The 26,736-nt window shown below is 35.9% G+C and overlaps 1 protein-coding gene across 1 annotated transcript in view; it reads right to left on the reverse strand.

The window, feature by feature from the left end:
* The window catches only part of PLEKHA5 (pleckstrin homology domain containing A5), a 193,079-nt gene extending 166,848 nt beyond the window's left edge, over positions 1-26,231 (reverse strand). The window contains exons 1-3 of the mRNA XM_023538246.1: positions 26,010-26,231; positions 25,782-25,861; positions 23,362-23,419 (exon numbers count right to left, since the gene is read on the reverse strand). Coding sequence (XP_023394014.1) covers positions 23,362-23,419; positions 25,782-25,861; positions 26,010-26,101 — 230 coding nt within the window. The 5' untranslated portion in view covers positions 26,102-26,231. The remainder of the gene's footprint in view (positions 1-23,361; positions 23,420-25,781; positions 25,862-26,009) is intronic.
* Between the last annotated feature and the right edge of the window lie 505 nt (positions 26,232-26,736).

A 26,736-nucleotide genomic window follows, 5' to 3' on the forward strand; every position in this document is an offset into this window, starting at 1 on the left:
ACATTTTCCCCCAAAATGTTCAATATAACACTTATATGGAATAGTCAAAATTAAGTAGAAATAAACATACTTCTTATGAAAGAATAGTGCAATAAATTCGTGATCATCATTTTAAAATCACCAAGAAGCTAGCAGGGAAAAAAAAGATTTGGAGTTTGCCTAGCACATAGTAGCAGCTCAGTGAGTAATTTGTTGAATAAAGGCATTTACTGTTGAAAATTTTCCAGTGGGAACAAAATTAAAATTGGAATAGCAACTTGTTCCTCTCATTCAGTACTTAAGTTCTATAATAAAGGAAAATTTCTAAACTAAATATATAATAATTCCATTTTATATTAAAACAAACTTGTATTTCAAGATAAATAAAAAGTAATAAAACCTAATTGTGAACTTCCTGCATTTTCCCACAAATGATTGCATCATAGAACAATTGCTTTTCAGAAGTTAAAAGATCTCTGATTTATATTAGATGACTAATGGTTTTGTTGGGTTTTTTTTTCTGGACATTTACTTAAGTGAGTGGGTGTAAATCTATACTATGGAAACAAACAAACAAAAAAAGTAAGACTACTTATGACCCCAGAAAAATACACTCATTTCATTTTATAAAAGGGATATCTAATTTGAATATCAAGATTATATTTCTTTCCTTTGCCCTGAAGGAAAGAACATTCTCAGTTCTGTTTTGAAGCTGGCACCCACACACTCAATCTTGGTTAATTTCCAAAAGCACATATGTTATAGTAAATTCTCTTCCTTCAATGCCAGAAAGTTTTTGCTCCTAGAAATTGTTTTACTGGTACATGCTCAACATATTAGTATCTCCATACCTGCTAATCCTAAAGAAGCAAGAGTGGCCAACACTCTTTAGAAAAGTTACGGTTCCATTTTAACTTATAAAAGTCGACTTTTTCTTTCAGCGAGATCCTATCTGTTAAATCTGAGAGTTTAAAAATAGTAGTTCTCAACCTTGGGTGCACATTAGCATCATAGAGTTGGAGAGGGGTGTTGACTGTGTGTTTTAATAGATAGCTAACTATTAAACTTGTTAGCTATTAATACATAAAAGATTATCTTACAAATGAGGTAACAACACTTCAGTCTTAGGAAAGACAGAGATACATATTTTGGCTTGAAATTTCAGATGCAAGTTTTATGACATTTGCTGAAGTGTTTTTCCAGTGAAAATACGATTGACTCAAACTATGAGCAAATGAGCAAATTTGTTTTTTTTCTGCCTTTAAAATAATAAGTTGAAACCTAAAAGAAAAAATTCCATAAAAATACTTAAGATTTCCTACTCTCTTTCTTCAGGGAATGTTCTGAACATTTCTATTATAAAATAATATATCCCTTCAAATATGGAACTTGAACTTTTAAGAGCTTAAATAGCTTTTTCTGAAAAACTGAGTGCCAGACATTTCACTAAAAGAATGGTGTTTGTGTAATAAATTCTTTGATTTAAATGAAAATAAAAATCTTACTGTTTACTTTTATAAATGCAAGATATTATTTTTATTTTAGTGTTTATTCATAAAATTTTCAAGTAGCAAAAAAAATATATTTCTTAGGACATTAAGATTATAAATCTTTTGTGCTCCCCCAATTAAAGTTCGATTTTAAAAGCCCTCACTATAAAGTGTCAAAAGTTTAAAATTCATACATGTTGACTCATCAATTCTATAACTGTGAAAACTTATCTTCAGAAAAAAATCCCTTAAGGAACTTATGTTCAAAAATGTTTTTTCATAGATTTTAATAACAAAAAGGATTAGAAAAATAATTACTGAAAAATAGGAAATTTATGGAATATATTATGATATATCTATACATACAAAACTGTGCAGTCATTAAAAAGTAAGAAATCATCACCAGTGGTTAGGAATAGAAGGCAACAGAAAGGGTAGGAGGATTGTCGAGGAACTTTTTCAGTCCTCTCATATCCTTTCCTTTATACTGCCTGAACTGATCATCAGCAATTTTAATAACTGCTAGAAAGATGTAGACGGCTATTTAATAGAAAATGTTCCAGATAAACTAAATGAATCAAATTATGAAAGTGTATATATACTATGATCCCAATCTTCTTATGTGTGTAAAGAAAACTGAAAGAATATATGTCAATAGTTTATACAAAGAGGTGGCAGAGTATATTATTTTTGTGTGTAATTTTCTCCATTTTCTAATAGGAGCATGTATTTCCTTTACATTCAGAAAAAAATTTTTTTGTCACTTAATATACTGTTATGCCCTATTTTGCTATGATATAAAAACTATAGTTAAAAATTCTTTGGCTTAAAAGAATTATAATCCAAGCCTATAAAATCATGCTATAAGGTAAATAATGATGATGATGATGATGATATAGGAACGTGGAAGAAGTGATTATCAGTGTCCCATAACAAGGACTTCACTTTAAAAAATTAAGAACACTAGAATTTGATATATCTTGATGTCTTACAATAAATTTAGGAGACAGAAAACACTACATTATAAAAGGTTATTTACTTAACACATAATAAAAATAGACTTAACAGAATGAAAATAAGTCCATGAATGATAGATACGTAACAATATGCTAACTAAAATGAGAGAGGTATAGGAGTTTATCACTAAACAAATCACAGAAGCCAACTATGCTCTACCTGAAGATCGCTTTAATTTCACTAGACAGAATCTGAAGGAGCCACATCATCTTGCTATAATAAACAGCTTACTATTGCCAATTACACATAAATTGCTATGTATGAACATGCAGTCATAGATATACATAAAAAATGAACTAAGGCCTTTGACACATCCCTTGCCTAGATGTGAGATTAGGAAATACTCCAAATACTTTGGGTAGTAATTTCAACGGTTCGAATGAAAGTTTGCCTTTACTCATAATTGAATTTCTTTAAACTGAACATTCTGACCAATGCTAATTTGCACAGTATAAATGGCTTTATGAGAATACTAATAATCAGTAACAACGTCCAGGGAAAAAAAGTTTAAAATTGATTATTACTGAAAGTAATGCTATTTTGGAACTAACTATAGAGTTTTAAATGAAATACAATGAAATACTATGCAAAGGTTAAAATTATCACTCTGCAGATGAGTAAAAAAAATGTGTGACAACCATCTAGTGAAAAAAGGCTACTGAAAGGTATGTAGATTATGGCTACAACTCTATGAAGATGGGTGATGAAATTGTGGCTATTTCAAATAAAAATTTAATACTATGGATATTATCACTGTTTCAACTAAAAAATTGTTTTAATTAGAGTTAAGGTAATTTTTCTAGGACTAAATGCCCTGTTTTCTTTTGAGATCCAGATTTTAAGTAAAGGAATAGAGAATAAAATAGAGTGCACAGCTGCTTGCTTCTCGGAATCCAAACAGGAGGAAATAAACAGAGGGAGGCTAATGTCTGAGACTGGGCTAACTACTTCATTCCCAGCTGTGTTTTAATTTGTATTACGAAACAATAACAAACCCTTTTTATGATAGTGAGAGGCTGAGGATTTCCATTTGGGCCCAATGAAAGTTAGAGGCACACTAGAAAATACTTGAAATGGTAGATTCAGTAATGTATTGTCTGGTCTGTACTCCAAGTTGTACAACATCAGCTGAATTATTCAGGAGTTAATTCTAATTTAATGCCATTTAAAGGCATAGAAGATGATAGAGATGCCTGATCACTTACTAGTGACTTAAAATATAAGAATGGGCAAGTCAAAATCATAACCTTTTCTGCTGTGGTGAGATAATTAAGTCGATAATAAAGTAAGCCAGTAGAGAATGAGGTCAGTTTATGCCTCTGAATCATAACTGCAAATAGACCTATTCTCTACCCTTCAAAAACTATGTAGGATTATTTCTATGGCCAAAGAAATCGGGGAAGCAGAGATATGCTCAAATGGAGGTGAAGCAATACTTTAGCAAGTGAATGTCTTTATTATAGCTACTTTAGACACTAGCTCTTTTTTTTTCTTTTAAATGAGAACTTTAAAGTCAATGGAAAACCAGACCCACAAGAAATCAAAAAGGGGACATTCAAAATCTTATGATGAAGAAACAAAAAAACCACTACCAGCATGAAATTTTTTTATTCCAAGCATCTAGCACCATTCCTAGAAAATAGTTATAGAATACATATTGTTACATTACTAAATAATGACCATCAAAATCAATTATGAAGTTCTGAGTATTAATAGTTTGGAGACCTTGCCTATTTCATCTTTGCATCTTAGTACCTTGACAGATTATGTAACACAGAGTATTCAGTTAATTTCATCTTTTCTCATTCAATTAAAATGTAAATTTACTTGAAAAATTATAATTTTTTACTTGTAATTTTAAAATCAGTGCAAGGGGTTTTATGTTTGAACTATAACTCACACAGTATAAGGGCCAAGTCTGTCTGGTTCATCAGTGTACTCCTAAAACAGAGTCACTGCTTGTTAGGGGCTCAAATAGTTATAAATGCATGAATTTTTTTTTCACGTTCTGTAGAAAGAGGAAAACAAAACCATAATTCCTAACTAGAGTTCATACCAAACATATATGAGAAGGCAATAATGAAAAAATTACTGCTGGGAGGCTCTGTTGTAACAAAAAGTCTTGGTACATCTCAATAAAGGTAGAAAAAAGAAAGTCTTGGAAGCGACAAGTAGAATAAGATGATCACAGTAAGGGGCTAACAGCAGTGTTATCATTTTGGATCCCATAAACATTTACTCTAAATGGCATAGTGAATTTTTGTATCCTTTCTTATCGAAACTAAAACAAAAATTCAGCATCATATATAGTTTCACCAATGTACATGTTTTTACCTGAAAAGCTCCATACAACCAACTTTCTAAAGTAAAAAGCCAGCTTTTCAAACTGCTCTATAAAAATCTCTAATTATTTCCTCTTCTGTTTCACTGAAGATGTAATAACTGGCTCAGTTCTATGCCTTAAAGGCAAAAAACAAAGCAAGGAAATGCTCCTATCTAAACTTTTTGATCCTTCTGCCAATTAAAGAACATGCTCCAAGGGAGGTCACTGCAATACTAACTTTGAGAGATAATAACTGATAGAGAGAACCTCAAAAAGCAAGATTATAAAATGGAGACTATTTTCTAATATGAATAATTACCTCAAAAAGCAATCAAAACTAATGTGCAGAATTAAAAAATTACCTTTTCTGTACATGTGGGTCTGCCTATATAAATTAATACTGAGAAAAGGACCCTTTGGTTCCATGTATACTTTTTGGGAATGTTATATTCATTAAAAGATGCCTTAAAGAAAGTGAAGGCAAGCTACAAACTCGAGGAGTAAATTTGCAAAAGATTATTATAAACACACCCAAAATTCCTAAAAATCATAAGAAAAAAGACACCAAGAAAAGTGGACAAAAGATATAAACAGGCATTTCACAAAGGAAGAAACCTAAATATACAATGAACCTAATAAAAGATGCCTAATTTCATTAATCTGGGAAATTTAAAGTAAAAGCCAAAATAAGAAAATATTTGACAACCACCACATTGGAAAAATGTAAAAGTTGGGCAATATGAAGTGCTGGCAAAGACACAGATCAACAAGAACTCATATAACTGCTGGAGGGATTATAATAGTACGACCACTTTGGGAAATAATTTAGTTTTATTCAATAAAGTTGAAACTCACATACCTTACAACCTCAATTATACGTCTAGTTATTTTTCTAGAGAAACCCTTACAAATGTGCATAAGGAGACATACAATGTTCACATACTAGCCATAAAATAAAATAGATAACAAATGTCCACCAATGGGAAATGTTTAAATTGTATTATAATCATACACTGAAATACTACAGTTAATAAAAATAAACTACACCAGTTTTGAATGAATCTCATAATTATGTTTAACAAAATAAGCAATTACATATAAAATGACTTCACCTTTGTAAAGCTAAAAAACCAGGGGAAATTAAACCATGCATTTTATAAGAACTCAGACATATGTGGTAAAACGTCAAGAAAATCGTAAGAATGTTATAAACACAAAATAAAGGATGGTGGCTGCCAGGAGAAGAGGCAGAAGAATGGGATCAAAGAGGGGTAAGAGGGGGCTTCGAAGGTCTGATACACATTCTACATCTAAAGCTGAGTATCGTGTGCAGTGGTTATTCACTTTATTTTTGTTTATGTCTGGCAAATGTTATATTCATTTGGTATGTATTAAATTTTTCATAATGAAATAAAACATATTCAAAAAAGGTTTAAAAAGTCTTAGATCGGATGTAAGCAGTAGTGAAATATTTCAATTCCAGAGATTTGACTATTACTAATTCCATGAAATAAACTCATCGGTACTGCACAGTTTAAATTACATAAATTATTTTAACCTGCCTTGCTCCTTTCACTGGAACAAGTATAACTAAAGGGTTAAAGACAAGAAAGTAATTACTATTAATTATTCTTCATGGTACAGAGTCCCTATTTATGAGCTTAAAGTCAAATTATTTCCAGGTGGTTCTGGGAATGTGTAAAATCTTCCACTGCTGTCATTCCTACTTTGTTGCCTAATATGCAACTTCGTGGTTTAAAGATTATGAAATTTTGCTCCGGTTCATCACACAGTTTAAACTTTCAAAGTGACGAACAGCAAAAAGACAGAAGACAATAAATATTTACATTTAAAATACTGATTAATACCAACGTAAAAACCTTATACCAAAAAATAAAAAAATTATCTGAAAATTCTGATCCTTGGATTTCAGATTTGAGTTAGTAGTTGATATATAGCACTACATAAATTAAATCACTGTCCTTTAGCATTTGCATGTATTATTAATATTTCACATTTTGAAATAGTTTACATTTAGAAAATGTAATTTCTAATTAAAAAAATATATACTTAAGAATATTTTGAAAAACCTATGGTGAAAATACCCAAGCAATAAATGGGTATGTATCTGTTCAGTATGTAAACTCCCAAGTATTCACAACGTCTACCTAAGCCCCCTTTACACAGGACAGAAATTCCTAGGTGGACCACTATACCTTTGGCCAAATGTGTCATGGCCTCTCTGTTGGTCTCAGGGTCACTTTTCTCTTAAGATTCTACTAAACCTAAGTTCATCAAGCCTCTCAATGCCCAAGTTCATACTATCTCTATTCCATTTCTCAATTCATCCCTTGACCCAGCATGAGCCCTATGAGGCTTTGCTCGGTCTGTCCCTGATCTGGCCTCTATTTCACTTCTATCTCGTAAAGGAAACTACCTATGGAAGTGATGCTCCATCCTTAGCAAACTCCCCTACATCCTTGACCTCTTCTCAAAGCATTACCCCAATATCCCAGCTGTTAGAGACTTTTCCCTGAAGACAACAGATGTTCTGCTGCATTTTCTCAAACAGCAGCTGTTTATTCCCTAGTCAAGGTCCTTTAACCACCTGAAATTCATTCCCTTAATCCCAAGATTCTGTCACAGAGATAAACATGGCACATCTGAAATCACTATTTCAGTGATCACACTGCACCAACAGTCCTCAACCTCACAACATGCATGTTTAACTACTCTCCCTCTGTGGATTCTCTCTGGCCTTGGGAAAATGTGTCACGATCCATTAGATTTCTTCTAGCTCCGCTTCCCTCCTTCTCAGCCTCAAGTCCAACGGTCTAACATTTCAAAAACTTATCATACCCTAAACTCTTGGGCTCATCTGTCTTTCATTGTATTCATCTGGAAAAACCCTTTGTGGCTCCAATTATGCACTTTCTCTGAGCTCCCACTACCCATGACCCTCCATAAAGATTCCATATTCAACAAAGGTTTACAATGTACCAGAGACACAGCATGTAATACTGTATTTTAACATACTGCTGACTTATTTACCACAAAATTTTTATTACAAATATTCAACAAATATCTCTTGAGCATCTCCTAAGATGAAGGCACTATTCTAAGCTCTGAGAATTCAGAAATGAACACGTCAGAGGAGGTACCTACTCTTGTGAAGTTTATGTCTCAGGGGCATGAGACAAATGACAAAAGTAAATGAACAAGAATGTGAGCCAGTGTAAGTGTCGTGAGGAAAATAAAACATGGTAACATGATAGGAGGTGCCTAGTCAATGGTTTCTGGGTGTGGGCAAGACACAGATACTGCAGATTTGCTTCTAGACTCCTGCAATAAAGCAAGTACCACAATAAAGTGAGTCATCATCTTTTTTGCTGGTGGAAGGTCTTGCCTTCAATTTGTAAAAAACCGAACACTTGTGAAGTATAATAAAGCAAAGCACAATTAAATGAGGTATGCCTGTACTTGAAAGCCTTCTCAGGAACACACCAAAACCTACAGTATCTTCTTCATCTCCCATAGCAGAAACACTAGAGCCCATTCTGAACCTTAAACTGACACAGCCCCAATGAGATACTAAACCAACTAAATACATCACCAAAAGGAAAAAAATAACTCTATAGAATTTAGGAACTATTAATAAAGAAAAGAATCTCACACATATGTCCACTTAACTTTCTACGTATTTAAAGGAATACATGATAGTAATGGGACAGTGATCAAGTGTAATCCCATATTTGAGACAGAAGAACCATAACTTCAGTAGGATTCTGTAATTTGGGGAGCGTGTATGCTATAATGACTTACAAAAATCTTTCATCATCCCTCCCTGTATTCACAAGTTTCCAACTCTTTCTTAAAAGATATAGTCTATTTATCTAATCCTTGAATCTGAGCTGGCCTTATGACTTTCTTTGGCCAACAGAAAGCAGTAAAAGCAATGTTGTCCAAATTCTGAGCCCAGGCTTCAAGAGACATAGAACACTTCTATTACTTGCTTGGACACCTGCCTTCACCACAAAAGCAAGCCTGGGTAAGCCTACTGGAGACTGAGATCATGTAAAAGAGACCGAGTCATTCCCACCATCCCAGATAACACCATTCTAGACCAGCCAAGATGAGCAAAGTCTCCTACCTGATCTACAGCTGACCTCAGACAAGAGTAAACCTAAACAGAAACTAGACGAATTGCCCAGCCAATCCCGGGATGTGTGTGCAATAACAGTTCTTATTTTAAGCCACTGCATCTTTGGATGGTTTCTTATACAGCAGTAACTGATAGAGCAAGATTAATTAATCATATCTATTCAGCTCAGATAATCTATTACATTTCTCCTTTAATGTTTTTGAGGAATTAAAACCCAAAATTGTGAAATGTTTTAATTTCAGAGTCTTCTGCAATGGGGCTTTAATAGCAGGCCAAGCAGGAACTGTTATATACAGAAAAGATTTAGAATCCCATCACAGGAAATTATTTCTCCTACCAATAATACTGCTTATTTTCAATGCAGAGTTTCTACTGCAGCTCCGCTGAGAAAGAACAGAAGCTGGACTAAAAATCATTCACATAAAAATAATGGAGGGTTAACTTGTTATAAAATTTTGGATTTTTAGGTAAATGCTTAAAACGGACCTGGGATTCCTCTGTGTAAGAAAAAAATTAGTTGATTTCCTTGTCCTTTCATCATTCTTTTCTGAAATACAGAATTTCTCAGTGTGAACTATTTCAGAGAAACATTATTTTTCCAAATTCAAAAGAATTTCATTTCTTTTTTGCACACTGTCTCCCACCTCCTTCAAGAGTTTAAGTTTTTGAAAGTAGATATAATAAGTATACATGCTACCTCCCCTTTCCACTCATCTGGGTAGGCATAAAAGTTTTAGTGACTTGAACCAGACTAGGCCTGTCCTAATTTCTAACCCCTGTAGGGTTGTTCTGAGAATCAATGAGAGGGAAAGAGAGGAAAGTGTTCAGAAGGAAATGTGACCTTGCTTGGCCCATCACCCATAGTTCTTAGTCCCAGCCACTACTGGTCATGGGTTTGGCCTGCACTAGCCAGCAGCATATGCCTCGAAGTACCTGTTTTCCAACATCCTTGCAGAGCCTGTGTATTAACAGATTCTAGATATTTCAAACCTACATATTTACACAGTTGCAATCCCAATTTTCTTATTCTTTTTTTTATTAATAAGGGGCTCAGTTCTTTTACTTGTACCTCCATTCACCTCTTCTATAGACAATAATATATTCTACAGTTAAGTTCATTCATTTAAAAAAATTGAAAATATATTTTTAAAAAATAGCAACACATTCAAAACTGCCTTTTCACAGTCACTCCTAGGTACACTATATATCATATACTACCTTCCTTATAATTGTTTTACCTGCCTACGTCAGAATCCCTAGTGTTACAATGCCTTGAATTCTTTACTACAGTATAGAATATATTCAAACTAGGTCTTGCCTTTTATCTACAGCCTTGGACAATAACTACTTTACTTTTTAAAGGAAAGTCTTCCTTAGTGCCACTGGGCATTTCCCAAACTGATTTCTAATTCCTAAGTTACAGGGCTTCCTTAAATAGAAAACCTTTAAAAACCAAATATGTATATTATTAAGTGCACACAACATCATCACCAACACTTATTGCTTATCATATATAATAGTTCCTATCTTCGAGAGGCTGAAAATCCACAAGATGACTTAACATCAGTAGGCCATAAATTTTAAGCTCTTTCCAGCATAAATGACACTGAAACACATTCTCTTATATACCCAATATTATGAACCTGCAAAACAAATACCCAGGCATTTCCTAGCTATATCATGTTTTACAAAGTTTGTTGACATAAATTAGCTCATAACACCGTAAGCCTATATAAAATAGGCAAGAATTATCCTTTCCATTTACAGATGAAAAAACTGGTACATAATGGGATTAAACAATTTTCTCAAAGTTAATAGAGGTGATAGAGTCAAGATCTGACCCATGGCTACTTTCCACTTCACTACAGTACTCAGTGCACACAAGCTTACAAATATGCACACTGTGATCGCAGAGCAGACAGCATGTTCCTCTTGGTAAATCTAACTGGCCTATAAAGGGTTTAACTCATATTGTTGAAAACTCCTGGTTTCCTAGGTAGATGCACACTAAACCTTCCTATGGGCTGTGGTTAGGTTAGCACCCCTATAAACACTTATTTTTAAATTACAATAAAATAAGAAAGAAAAAAGCTTTACTAATATATACGACATGGATTAGTATCAACACATATATATAATTTATTAATAAATATACACGTAATAAAGCTGTATAATTAAAAACGGTTTACTTATAAGGGTACACAACCAAAATATTTTGGAGATCCCTACTAAGCTAATTGGCCCAGATATCAAAAATACAAATAAATATATGACATAAATCATTAAGAATAATGACGAGAGAAATAGAGAAAATATATGAAAGAGGCAATTCTCAAAAGAGATTTAAACAGGCAACAAATAAAGGAAAAGATGTCAACCATGGCCAAAAGCAGAAATGTAAAGTCAAATAAGATACCATTTTGTCCATTAGATTACTCAAAACTTAAGTCTGGTAATACCAAGTGCTGGCAAGGATACAGGAGAGAATAATCCTATATGCTCCATGATGCGAGGATAAAATGGTAAAGATTTTTTGGCCAACAGCTGGCCTAACTATAAACCACAGAGTAAAACTACAAATTAATCTAACTGTGACTGTCAAATGGCTGGCCCAACTCCAACTCCCAAAGGAGTTTAGGGAGTGAATGCACTGTAATTATTTGGGACTTTCTGATTCATTATGCAGTCAGCTTTTCACAACATGTCACTTTCAATCGCTTTTCTATTTTTTTGTGACTCCATGGACTTACTGAAAAATACTGCTTAATTAATCTTATAATTATGTATTTTAATCATTTCAATATTTTTGGACTCCATTTATAGTTTAGCAGAATTTTACTGTATTTATCTAAAGCTAAAATACACATACAGCCTAACTCGGCAATTCCATATCTAATGACTATTTTATAAAAATATTTACACATGACCACAAAGTTTATGTGTATGTTCAACTACACTTTTAGAAATTGCGAAAAAATGAAAACGACAAAATGTCCCAAAATAGGAGTAAAGTAAAATTATTAAAGCATATTGTGCAGCTATTGAAATGGTGTTGACGTCTAATATGGAAAGACTTTAGATGTTTATTAAGTAAAAAGGAAGTCCAAGAATATTTTTGTAAAAATTATATATATGTATATGTGTATGTGTATACACACACACACACACACACACATCAGGAGCAATAGTAACATTTTCCTATAACTTTCCCTTGGAATGCAGAGGGCTATATTATCTAATCTTAAATTGTCATTAATTACTGGTTAAATCACATAAATTCATCCAAAGGTCAAGTTGAGAACTCAGTTAAGCACTTAAAAAAATCACATGCTCAAACATACACACAGATAGATACATGGTGACGTGAGCCATCCATCCAACCATCCATCCACACATATGACCTTGGACAGTACAGTCTTGATCACTAGTATAGGCACTTTGATCCTCGTCGATGAATTTTGCTACAAATTCTTCACTCAGCAATGGAAAAGATCAGTCATGGTATAATATAGGTATTTTGAAAACGAATCCAGCACACGATGCCAATTGCTGATACCTTTATGCTACCAACTGTAATAACTGTCAGTGTGAAACCAGGATGAACAAAGCTTAAGATTCTATTTACTCAAGTATTCAAATGTTTTTAAACAACTATTTGGGCTTACATACAAGCTCATGAATTGCTTCTATTTTTTAGGTTTATGGCTTAATGATATAAATTCATAGATAGTAAATTAAGGGTAGTAAATACACCCACATCCTTACCCTAGCCGTTGCAAACATCACTGACTTATCACAATATGCTTTCTTACTGATTCAGAAGTTGGTCTCCAAATCTTCTGAATACAGTGCTCGAAAGTGCTACTGCTAATTAATTTGAGTTGGAATGCTCGTTGAACCTTATTTATCATCTCCGGCGGTCCATTACATAAAAGATCTACAACAAACCACATCTCCTGGTATTCACAGGCTTGTGTAATCTTCCCTGACTTTTAATTTTGGCCTTGTTCATGTGACTTACTTTGGCTACAGGACATTAGCAAGCAGGATACAAGAAGAGCTTTTATAAGCTCTAGCACATTGGGGCTTGTCCTCTTGGGATGTTCCTTCTTAGAAGCCAACTGCCATGTTATAAAGAAACTCTAAAGAGACCACTAGGTGGTTAAGAGGCCACAAGGAGAGAAACACTTGATATGCCAGCCACAGTTCCCGCTGAACATACCTGCATGAGTAACCTCAATTATACCACACAGAACAGAACAGCCTAGCTAAGCCCAGTCAACCAAAAGAAAGGTGAGGAATCCTAAACTGTTATTTAAAGACACTTAAGTTTTGGGAAAGTTGGTTATGTGGCAGTGGAAAACTGAAAAACCTAATCGCTGTTCCCAACTATCTGAATTATTAATTATAATCCACATAGATTCTCCATCAGCTATCTTTAAATTTCACCAGTACAATCAAAAGTATTTATTATAGGTATGGAGAAATGGTGGTATTTTCATATACCCTCATATATTGCAGGAAAAAATATTAATCTGTACAGAATTTAGCAAAATGTGAAATAATGAACCTTTCTAAAAGCTCATATCCTTTCCCAATAATTCCAAGTCTAGGAAACAGACATAGATATAAGAATTTTTTTCACAGCAAAAAGCTAGAAATGACATAGCCATCTAAAAATAAAGGAATGATTAAACTATTATATATTCATAAGACAGAACATCAGTTATTAAAAAACCTATTGAATATAGAGTGACATGAAGACACACAATACAAATTTAATGAAATAGTATTCAACACAGTATTAGCAATAAGATCAAAATCTTAAAAAATAAATACGTATATAATTATGCAATACTGAAATAATAATATAAATTACTTTTAGAATAGAATAGAAATTCTCTCTACATAACAGGAGTGGATGGTTTTTTCCTTCTTTATGCTCTTCGGTATTTTCCAAATATTCTGTAATAGAAATGCATTAATTTTATAATCAGAAAAAAATATTTAACATTATAGAACAGGTTGGGAAAAAAGTACACATACCAAATATAGACGTATTATTTACTTGATAGATTGTTTGATTTGAAATTCTGATGTTTCTTTAATGAATTTTTAAAAATACTATCTTTATCAGAATGCATCTATATTCTATGATGGAACAAATTTTTCAAAATAAATGTAGTACAACAGATGAATTTTCAACAGAGAAAAAACTGACACTGAGTTTAACATGTTGCTTTCCCTTAATCACTGCTCAATACTGTGAAAACTGTATTAAGGCAAGGGGTTATTTCTTTCCAAGACCCTGCTATCCTATCGTATTTTACTGAGTTTTAAATTTTAGGTTTAGTTTTATAATAAATATTTGATAAAATGGGTATTATATGCACCTTCAACCGAGTTCAGCAAAAGCTGTTGGAACTGATTCAATATGAAGACAAACTATTTTTCATCTCAGAAGCAAATTCGTTTTTTTTTAAGACCCTGCCTATAGGAAGAAATAATATGTGTAACAAATCTAAGTCATTTGGAATGGATAGGAGAAGAGAAGCATGAGAAGCATGTAGCAAGCAAGTTTTGGTAGCACTACTCAAGCACTGACACTGGGAATTACTCTCTTAAGTGGCCAGTAATTTCAGAAGAACCAGAGATCCCTGGCCGACCACAGCAGGGTGAAGTTTTGATCACAGTGAGGTTCTACTGCCTTGGTTTCCTCGATCTCCCTTGCTCATGAAAGCCAGTATAAGATTGGTTTCTACTGCTTCTTTCTCGGAATTCAACAGCCCCTCCTCATTCCAAGGCCTAAACCATCCTGCATATCTTCAACTATTCTTTCTGCAATGTAAGGAAAAAGATTCCCTGAAGAGTAGTGGCAATATCAATAGTCCAGCGGGCTTCTCTTGGTTGTTTCTGTTACTGTCCACTTGAGAAAATAACTTCCAAATAGCTCAGAGGCTACTCCTAAGTGGCCAAGGAGTTCCACAAGTGGCTCTGAAATTTCTATCATCTATACATGAGGACTACTTTCTATTTCTTTCAGGTTTCTATAGGACCCACTGCTTTCAGTATTTTAAGAGTTGGTCTACATTTGCTTAATCCATACTATTCATAACAGTATAGGCTTCAATACTAATTTAAATCTCCCTTGTTCTCTGGAAACCGCGGCAGTCTGAATTGCGAAAGTTTCTAAATGGAAACAGCATGGTCAACCACAAGGTCTGGGTTTTAGCTGTCTCCAAATGTCTCACAGGTCTCTGCACTATCTTGACTTTTATCACGGATCTGGTCCTCTAATCAGGCTTCTGAGCAGAGCTAATCTGTCTCTCAGAGGAGAATCACATAAACCAGACTTGATAAACAGCTGGTTTACTAACTCATATTGGGTTGGATGAATGTCACATGGAGAATATTTAAATTTCACAGAGCCAAATTATTAAGTTTCTGAACAGCATGAAATTAAGTTGACTGTCATCAAAATTCATTCGATCAAAAAGTATTTACTGAGAAACTACTGAGAAAGGCTTAGGTTGAGGGACTAAAAATACAACAATGAACAAGACTGCTTTTCATGAACTTACCTAACATATGGAGTGCAGGAAAATAGATATGAAAACAAAGTGTTGCCTTAATTCTAACACACACTTTTAAAATATATTGTTTCTGAAATAAAGATCAAGGGGTTTATTTAATATAGTCATGGCTCTCTCTTTTCCCCCTGAAAAACTTCTATTAAATCAATGGTAATGGATAGTCACTGGTAGCTTAAAAGAAATATGGTAAATATACAATTAAATACCTAATCATAATCCTGTTAAGTGTTGAGAAGGAGAAGGAGAGAACATGATGGGCGACCAAACTTACTCTGGAGGGGCTCTGTTAGCTCTCCAAAATCTAGTCTTAACAATCTAGTCAAAATCCAGTCAACGACCCTTTCAAAGGGTGAAAGGCAGATCACGTGTCTCCTCCTTTTGCTCAGACCTGCAATGGTTCCCCATCTCCCTAACAGGCACTTACATCAATCAATGAGGCTCCCACACAGTCCAACCCATTACTTCTCTGATTTTACCTTTTTCTCCCACACTCATTCCTCATCACTCTTTTCCTGATCATCCTACCTTGCTCTAATTTTTTTCTTATAGTATTTACATATTCTTACATACTATAAAATTTACTTATTATGTTTAGTTTGTCTGACATTCTCTCCCCCACAATCCCACTCCCCAGAAGGGTAGAGTTTTCCAGTCTACTTTTGTTCAGTGATGAATCCCAATCACCAAGATACAATTGAGTTCAAAATATGGTGAAGAGAGTTGAGAGACAAATGCATCAGTGAACAACTGATTGGAAGACCTTGCCACTAGGACTGAAATAATAATCAAAATCAGTTGGTTAAGCCATGCTCTCTATTACTCATAGATAGGAGCCTATGCTGCAGTTTTTCTTTTTTCTTAATTTACACATCAAACCAATCCCATTCCAAATCTTTCTTTAGATATGGCAACACTCTCACTCAGGTTATGGTCGAATATCAAGCCCAAGAAGCTAGATATTCTTCATCTTTCAGGAGACTTTGCACTGCTCTGCTCTGATCCACTCTGTGGGGATTTTACAGCTGAACTTTCAGAAGCAGGCTTATTTCGTGCTTGTGAGAAAACTTCTCCCAGTAATCCCCATATTGGACCAAGCCCTCTCAATAAGCATGATGTATATATACTTCACAGTATTTATGACAGTCTACGATAATATAGTTGTGATTATTTTACTACTATCTCTCCTACTAATTTAACTCTAAGCTCCTTAAGAGCAAGGTCCATGCCTGTTTCCCTCACAAAGCCTAAATCACTTAGCACACAATAAATAATAAGTATCTGCTGCATGAATAATTGGATGGATGAATATGACATTCCCTGCTTGGACAGTCAATTAGGTAGCTGAAATAGGACTTTTTGCGGGGAGGGGGTTGTGTTCTCGTTTGTAGGGAGGAATAGAAGATAATATTGTGAGTCCTATGGAAAGGCCAGATTTTAGCCACCTAAAATGCTATGTCCTCTCAAAATAAGGAGCTCAAAAATTAAACTGTCAATAACTTCTCCACCTAGAGCTCCCCAACACCACGACCTACTCCTTTATTCTGGTGAAGGGTACCAATCATTCTTGTAGCCACTCAGACAGAACGGCTCTGAGTGGCTTTTGACCTCTCTCTGTCAGCCTCCTGGCTCAGCAAGATTTCTAAGGCCTGTCAACTCCTCTTTAATATCTTTGATCAATGGCGGCTTTCTTTTCCATTCCTATTGCTACTAACTTGGTTCAATCTACCTACCAGGTTACAGCCACAGACCCAGAATTGGTTTCTCTGATTCTAGGCTTGCCCTCTTCTAATCTATGCTGCCTAAATTAAAATTTCCCTTAAAACTTTCACTTTACACTATTAATGCTGCACCAAAAGACATCTGCAATGGCTTACCTAGAAGATAAAAAGTACAGCCTGACATTCAAAAACTAGACAATATAGCTCCAAACAGCATTCCTAGTTTTACCTCCATTATCCTAGCATTTCCTATGCTGATATTACTTAACTGCACGGAAGTTATCACCATTCATCACACACATTATATAACACATTATCTCCCTCTATGAATTTATCTTACCATTAATTTACGTCAACCCATCTAAATTCCATCCATACCCCCAGGCCTAGCTCAATTCCTACCTCTTCCTTCAAGTCTTTCTAGGACAGCGCAACCTCATTTGCCACTTTCTCCTCTGATTTCTCATGACACCATCTGACAGACTAGTATCATCTGTTTACACTATTAATTCCAATTTATACATACACATATGTATACGTAACTTTTCCATTTACCCTAATACATATCTGTTATAGAAAAATGAAAAAGTTACAGGAGAGCAGCATTTGTCAAAAAATGCTAAGAAACTCTTTGTCTTTCATAGGCCAGATAGAAGTGGGTAGACAGGGATGTCTACACCCAGTTAGTCTCCAGGGCCTCCAATTCTGACTCTTCCAACCAATTTCTTTCTACTCTTCATTTCTTCTCCCTTCCTAAACATACACTAGCTTTAAGAATAAGATAAAATAGACATAGGGATCTACCCAGATTAGGGGGAAAATCCTTTGAGAAATCCAGAAAGTGTTCTCAAAATGCAACCACTTGAGTTGTGGTAACTCTTGTTCTGTCCCAATTTCTCCTTCAAAAACTAAAAGCCAGCATCATATCATCATCATGGACACTGCTTACTCAGAGGGTGACTGCATGCCAGGCATTAAGCGACACATAGGAACTACAAGGAGAGGATACCGGGCAGGCCTGCACTTGAGCAGTGGTCTTGGAGCTTAAAAAGGACGACAATGGGAATCCACAATAAAATTCACTGTGGGTGGAAGTCCTGGCATCCCAGTCTTGAAATTCTAAATGCATTTTATCATTGAAACACTGTTATTCATGTTGTTAACTTTCCTAATCAATCACAGAACACTCTTCTTTTCCTCTATGAAAATGCCATTTTAAAATTACGTTTGTTCCATTTTTTGTTTTAATGTCTGTTTATTCTACTAGACTGTACGCTTGCAGAAGGCAGGATTCTTGCTGTGTAGTCCCCATTGAACTTGAATTTCTATGCCCCTAGAATAGTGCCTGGCATTTACTAGGCACTCCAGATTGGATATAAAGGAATGACCAAATTCCAAGACTCTGTTACTATAATACTGGTCCACAGGTTTCTATAAAGTTAAACAAATTTTTATTTGTAGGCTGACCTACTAACTTAACCTCTGCACTTGTTTCTATGAAAGACTATCTCTAGTCCTAAGCTATTGCAGGACCTGTTTATACTGTCCTGTATTTTTAAGTATAGAAGGGTTTTAGTCCAGACACCTTAATTTGAATGCTAGTGACTAACAGTGAAGGTATACAACCTACAATAGGTCCTTAGCCTCTTTAAGTTTCAGTTTCATCATCCAGAAACGTAAAAAAAAGCCACTATGAAATTAGTTTAATGCTAAGTTGAAATTCCTAGCACTAAGTCAGTCCGTGTTTCCCACACCATTTCCCTCTTTTAATACATGTCTTTATACTACAAACTCCTTGAAGGTTGTTCACAGTTGTGTTGTGCTTACTGAATTACCATAAAGTGCTTTACACTGGTAAGAGTTACATATTATGCTCCAAACTATTATGAATATGAAAAAGAAATACATCCATGAATTGTTCTGAAGCATTATACAGTTATTGCTTTAGTAATCAAAATCCAATTATAATATTACAGTATACGGAACAATTTAAAATATTAAATATATAGTATTATACTCTAACATTCTTGTGGCAATTATATTACATTCCCTGTCTTTATATTTTGGATTGTGATACCTCTATAAGAAACAGATTTTTTTCTCACTTGCAACCTTAAAAAGCTACTTCATATAAGAATTCTACTGTGCGTTAGTTTGAAATTCTCAGCGCATTAGATCCAGCTATTGCAGGTATTGAAATAAAACTTCGTTAGTCAAATCAAACATTGTTCTATTTGCATATCTAAGAAAAAGTTCAATTTTCACAACTTAAAATTTTAAGTCAAGAAAAAAGCATTATGAAAATATAACCTCGAAACTTACATATTATTTTATTATCCTGCAATGAATTTTGATCCCCAACCCTACCACATAAAACAATGATCTTTAAATAATCAGAACAAAGTTTCTCACTATTCAGAAAGCGCTGTTTTAAGATTTACTTGGCACTTTAAATTAACCATCTTAAACCTTTGAATCACAAAGGTATAGTCAATGACATCCATTTTAAGCTACCATGACCTGTCATTACAGAGTCATTAAGTGGTATTTCAAAGGAGTAAGCAGAAAGCTTTATAACTTTCAAACACGTTAGATTATTTTCTGTACTTTATGGGCTAAGTTATTTGAATATTTAAAGTTACATTTCATAAATTATAAAATTCGCTGATAATTTTCACATTCTTCCTAAAGATAAATAGCATGAATTAAGTTTTAAAAGCAATATAGAAACTCAATCAAATTCAAACTCTGTGTACATGTATTTGCACACATATAATAAGCTTATTTAGAGGCAAGATAGCTTAAGTTACACGGAAAAACTTTCCTCAGAAAAAATTAAGTATTAAATATTTAAGATAAATAATTAATTTTCAAATATTACTTTCAAATGTTAACATTTTTTGGCCAAATGGACTCAAGAGTAATATGCATTCTCTATATTATATAGCCTGTTACCTAACTATAAACTTTTATTAAAAAATAATTTCAAAAAGTGTATACAGTAAACCGCTCATCCGACTCGTATATGCACAACTCTTACTCCAGTCAGGTCCTCTGTTCACATTAGTACTATTAACTGTTTCCATGCATCTCTGCGGGGAAGATTAGAAGTACAAAACGCCATGAAAGAAAAGAAGAAAAAAAGGGAAGGAAAGCGAGCACACACAACTCTGCCATGACATACTTCATACTTATCTACGATCTGTACAAAGCTCTAAAATAATTAAGCAAGATAGGAAAGCTAATTAGCCTTTTATGTTTCCCACATCATCTCTTCTTAGCACAGTGAGTTCATTATTTCCTAGAATATTGTAAATTCCCAGAAAAGCATAAAATTCAAAGAACCTAAAAACTGCGATGGAATTTAGAAGTTGCCCTTCCAGCCAGCCCAATTCAAAGATGTGAAGACTGAGCTCCAGAGCTTTGAAGAGGTTAAGACCACTGTCCAGCTCTTCTGACTCTTTTCCACTTGGATGTTCTTTTCCTTACCGCTCACACTGATCCAATCAAACACCAAAATATTATCTAAAGATAATTCTTTTTTGGCAATCTACCATTTGAACAACAACCAACATTAATTCAGAAGAGAAATAATTTGAAAGTTAAATGTACCTCACTTGAGAACGAAAGTAGAATCAACTCAAGTTCTTTAGGTCTCCCTTCTTGCTAAGGAAGCTTCCAAGAAACACAGGGTTAGGAATAAGCAAAAGGTTGTTGTGTCTTTTACTAGCCTATCTTCCCTTTTCCCATGTGAATAAAATCCATTCTGCTTACTATATCACCTCCTTTTCTTATCATTTGATGAATAAACTTTCTTCACCTAAGGAAAAAACCAACAATGAAAAATATTCACCAATAATAATCGCTTCTCTACTTCAGACTCCTATCCTTTCTTCTACTCCAAACATTCTAAATATAGTTCATGTTCCTGCTGTTTCTCATCTTGCTGTCTTTGCAGACTATAAGTTCCAAAGGCATGTTTCTGTTGTTTTAGTATGTGGTGTATGGAATTAGTAATTCTTCTGACTACTTTCAAGATTAAAATGAGATTCAGACAGGGTAATATATGTGAAAGCACTTGGCAAACTATAAAGTTTAAAAGTACTGTCCTATTAGAATGACAAGGCATTCTTAATTGCTCATAACAACACAATTAAGTAAAAAGTTTCTAGGAAATTACAACCTACATTAGGGATTGAACTAATCTCAAAAGAAATTAGTCTTTTGATATAAAACCCAGAAAGGAAAACCAGTAGCATCTACCAATTCAACAAGTCATATATTTGTCAATGGTTATTTTACATGAAAGAAGTTTAATGAGTGACATGTTTCTATAACATGCTCAATTTCATAACCTAAGTTATTTATTGTTACTTTTAGACAATTATTGGCTGTCTGTTAATACTAAACGATTAAAACCACCAGTTTAAAAATGTCTTGAGTAAAGTAAAATTACAGCTTTCTTAATATTGTCCTCATTTTTCTGAGAGACTTACTTAAGCATGACACTCAAATAAGATTCTAATTTGTTTAAGTCAATATAAAAGGAAATCTAATCAAAATGGCTAGTAAAACAAAAAAGAAAACTCAGCTCTCTAATAGCTTAGTTCTAAATAAAACATACATATTAAGCCCACACAGAATAAATTTTGTACTGTCAAACATTCATCTAAAAAGATACACATTCACAGAAATTGAAATATTACTAAGAATTGTTGTTACTCCTATTCTTGTAAGAACAGCAAGGCTTAATGTACAGTAGTTAAACTTACATTGGATAAAAATAAATGAACCTATCTTTCTTCAGAAATATCAATACTACATCCAAAAAAAGAAGCATCGTTTTTCATTGCAATAAAAATTTACTTTAATTCAAGATGAAAATAATGACTAGAAATACTACTTGGTGACTCTGCACATTACTCGTGCTTTTATTTTTTAGGTCATCTAGTAATGTATAACACAATCTCCAAATAAAAGATGTAAGAAAAATATCCAAAGGACCACACCATAAAATTACTCCATTGCTGTATCTTACTTCTGCTCTAACATCCAAAAGCAAGCATTCTTAATACCTACAACCCTTGAAATATTATGTAAATATCATCCTAAAAAAAAAAAATGTTAAAGCCACACAAGTAATTATAATTTAGTGGAATATGGCATGATCTTAAAAATGCCACTTAGTAAAATACCTTATGGGCCTGATAGAATAAAGGTACCTTTAGCTATGAATCTGTGGTTATTAATAAACTATTGACATCTCAACCAAATCTTGTATTTAAGCATTCCCTTTCAAGCTTCCATTCCTTAAAATTAAGCAAAAAATTTTAAAACAACAGAAACAAGCTCTTAAGTAAACAAGTTTCTAATTTAAAAGGAAGATAAAGCCACCTTTATTTTCCCTTGGGGGATAAAAAAATTTTCCCTACATAATGTTCACTTCAAGCATTGTATTTGTCTCCAAGTATTAACAAATTAACTGTGACTAAAAATTAGGTCAATATTTTATAGAATTAGTTTAAAGGTGAGGACTGGTCATCTCTCCTCTATGCTCCACTGAAAGCCCTTTTTATTCAATCACAAACATCAGTAAAACATTTAGATATACTTTTAAAACGCAGATATATTAAGTAAACTGAAGCAAATTACAAATAATGCTCTAACAGATGTTTGTGAAATATTCAGTATTTATTTGTTTTTACTTTCAGCCCTGTCATTACTCATCAAACTGTAAACTAGCTTTACATCACTTTTGCTACTTATTAACTAACAGCTCTGGTCAACAAACAAAATTCACTTAGAAAGAAAAAAAGATGCTAAAGACAAATCATTATAATGCTCTATCACCAGGAATATATACAGAAGGACCAAAAATGTAATTGTGGCCATAAATGATCTAATTTTCTGATCAACGAATGTCCAGGCAAATAACGTGTCTTCTCTCTCAAAATTCCAACACTATATAAAAGTTAAAGTTGACATTTTATGATAAATCTTAAAAAATCATAATGTTATCTGGTCATAAAACTAATCACATTAGAATTACTAAGGAAAAGAACATAAGGAAAAAACTCACTTTATATAGTATCTTGCACCTTCAAAAGTATATGCTTCTTCCCAGCCAGTAGGCAAATCTAAAACACACATATTTCACAATTAGTGTTACTTCAGTGGGATAACAAAATAAATTTCAGTCATTTTAATCATTCATGTTTCATGATCAGCTATTTTCATTTATTAAGTAGGTTTCCAACCAAATAAAACTTATAGTAGATTATATCATTTGGGGAAAATGGCAATTCAAATTGAAAACCTCCAGAAAAGTCTCACGATATTAGAGATTATGTGACATGACTATACACTTAAATAATCAGAGTGGAGAGGAGCTACACTCTGGCATCCAAAAAAACAAAGGGAAGCCTTCTAATCTTAGGTAAAAATTCTCACGAACAGTTGGCCAAAAAAAAAAACAAAAACTGAAAAAAAACCAAAAAAACTACATAAAAGGCAACACCTGCTGCTTCTTACGGATACTGCATCTCTTTAAGACCATACCTTTCAGCTACATGAATGAATGCATCCAGAAAGTGTCACTGATGAAAAAGAACTTTCTGAGTACTTGATCAGGGGAAAAGAAATCTGACATCACATACTTAAACGTGTTTCTATAGACTTGACTTTAAGAAATGTGAAATTTCAAGTAATAAACCTGGGAATAATTCAGGTTAGCCAAGGTAACTTTATGTGCTACGTACGTATTACTTACAAATGACTAGTGGCTTGGAGTTAATCATAATACTTCTCTGAAATAAAAAAACCATTGATGTGTGTACAAAACCAGAGTCAAATCAAAGTAAACCAAAACAGAAAAATATCATAAGCATGTTTTTTAAAAAAATTAATGTGAAATAAGAGAATAAAATTTTTCTGTAGTGTGAACGTTATCAAATCTGTGGGGGTAAATGGGATATGTTTACACATAACCAAAGCAAGAAACAATTCCAGAAGACGATGAGGCTAAATAATTTAAATACCATATTGTCTTCTGAAATAAATTTATTATCTATAAGGCAAAGAGAGGCCAGCAAAGTTGAAATATGTATGCAAAATATTGAAAGGTATATTAAAGTCAAGACTTCTCCGGGGAGTTAAGAAATGACAGTGTTATTAGTCAGAAATGCCTTAAAAACGTAACTTCGTGTTTGCTACAGCAACATTCTCTTTCCTCCTCCACCTTTTTGCAAATTTGGAGACATTACTCATTTCAGTGAACTCCACAATTTAAAAGAAAAGGCAAGTTTATTCAATTTCTTGGCAACTTTAAGAGACTTACAGAATCTCCGAGTTAAAGTACTATCTTGGAGGGCAGCTCTAAAGGACTGCTGAAGCCGGCCCCACCTTCGACCTCAACTGTTCTCAAACCTTTCCAATCACCAGAAATAGAGGCAGGCCAGCAAGAGAACGCATGTTACATTTCAAAGACAAACAACTTTCACGTATGTAAACAAAGAATGACAAAAGAAAGCCAGACCAGCAGTGAAGCTACAACCAGCTCTTCTCCAGCTCAACTCACATTTACCATTTAAACTAGCTACCAAAGGCACCGGAGAGATCTGCTTCCCCGCCGACCTCCACTATTAGTGCACAAATGCCCACACGTGGGACACCCCCTTGCACGCCCACCGCCTCCTGGCGGTCTGTGCAACCTCAGCGCTACTGCCGGGGACTCTGAATCCGGCTGGCCAGTAACTGCAGCTGCAATGCCTGCTCCGGCTCCGGCTGCTCCTCCCGAAAGGAGGGAAAGCGCCCAGCATTTCCAGAACTGTTCACGGTCAGAGAGGATCACCGCACTACCCACCCCCCCGCGCCCCCAAACTCCTCTCCTCCTCAATCAACCACCAACCCACAAATTCCACCTAGGAGGAGGAGGAAGCTGCACGGCAGGGGGCAGCTCTCCCGGGAGGAGGGAGAGGACGTGAATACCGAATCCTGGCGGACCGCTGGCAGGGTCCCGGGCTGCAGGGAGGGGAGTGGGAAAGGACTTCCTAAAGGTTGAAAAGAGGTGGGGGCGGGAAAAAAGGATGCTTGGAGAAGGGGGAGGAGGGGCAGGAGGAGCAGGAGGGGGATTCGGGAGTGGTTGCGGGAAGAAAAACTCAGAATTTCAGATTTTCTGGGAGAGGGGAGTCGGCCACCCCAGGCGCATGGGGGGGGGTGTCCAGGTTGAGATGGGGGAGCGGACGCTGGAAGAGGGCGCCGTCTCCAAGTGGTGATGAAAGGCTGCAGAGAAGAGAAGGGTCCAGAGACTCGAGAGAACTCCGGCGGCGGGCACCCCGTGGTCTTTATACCTGCGGCCACCCCCGCCGACCTCCGCCCCACCTCGCCGCCTCCCAGGGACGGCGGTTCGGGGCAGGTTGCCGGAAGGCTGGCGGCCCGGGTTCTGCCGCCTCCTCCCGACGGAGCCCAACTCCACTCGGGCCCGGCCGGGCTCCGCGTTACCTGTGCTGTGCCGCCGGTGTCCGGTGACCACGGCCTCGCCGGTGACGGGGTGCAGCCAGGTGGTGCTCTTCGCCTCCTCGCTGCAGGGGTGAGAGAAGGGGCAGAGACCGAGCGTGAGTGGGAGCGCCGGAGGAACCGAGGGGGCTGAAGCGGCACAGACCGGGCTCGCTCTCCCCCTCTTGCCAGCCTCCCAACCTTCGGGCCCCCGCGCCGTCCCCGGCTCTTTACTTGATGAAGAAGACTCGGCCGCCCCTGGTGATCCCGTAAGTCCAGGACCGGGGCAGGGAGCAGATCCACTCCAGGTTCAGATCCGCCGCCATGTCTGATCCCCAGCCGTCGCCGCCGCCTTCTCCTACTGCCGCCGCGGGAGGAGGGAGGGAGCGAGCGAGCGAGCGAAGGGAGCTAAGGGAGCGCCGAGCGAGCGCGGCCGCCCCCGCGCGCGCCCTACCCCCTCGGGCGGCGCCTGCCCCGCCGCCCGGGCTGGGTCCGGCCCGCGTCGCCGCCCCTCTGCATCCTCCGCGGCCGCCGGCCGGCCGCCCAGCCGCGCGCTGGGGGGATGGGCGAGCGGCGCTGCGCTCTGCGACCAGACCCCTCCCTCGCGCCCCTCCGGCGCTCCCGCCCCCTCTCTCCCCGCGCTCCCGCGAAGGTTCCGGGATCGATAAAAAACACGCTCTGACCCTAGGGCTTTGCCCCAAGGCTTTCCAGCTCAGAGCGCGATTCAAGGAGCGCGTAATCCCCGCGCCCCTGACTGCTTGCTCTTTCAAACAACAAAAACACAGCATCTGAGCTTTGTTTTATAAGATGCATTGGATAGCCGAGAGATTTTTTCAAATGTTATGTGTGTGTGTGTGTGTGTGTGTGTGTGTGTGTGTGTGTGTCTTTAAAATAAAAACTGTTTTTATTAAAGCACACGGAGGGCTTTTCCTGTTTGTGTTTTTGTGTGCCAGATATCAAA

The sequence above is a fragment of the Pteropus vampyrus genome, unplaced genomic scaffold (assembly GCF_000151845.1).
Source record: "Pteropus vampyrus isolate Shadow unplaced genomic scaffold, Pvam_2.0 Scaffold216, whole genome shotgun sequence".
In the NCBI taxonomy this organism is placed as follows: Eukaryota; Metazoa; Chordata; class Mammalia; order Chiroptera; family Pteropodidae; genus Pteropus; species Pteropus vampyrus.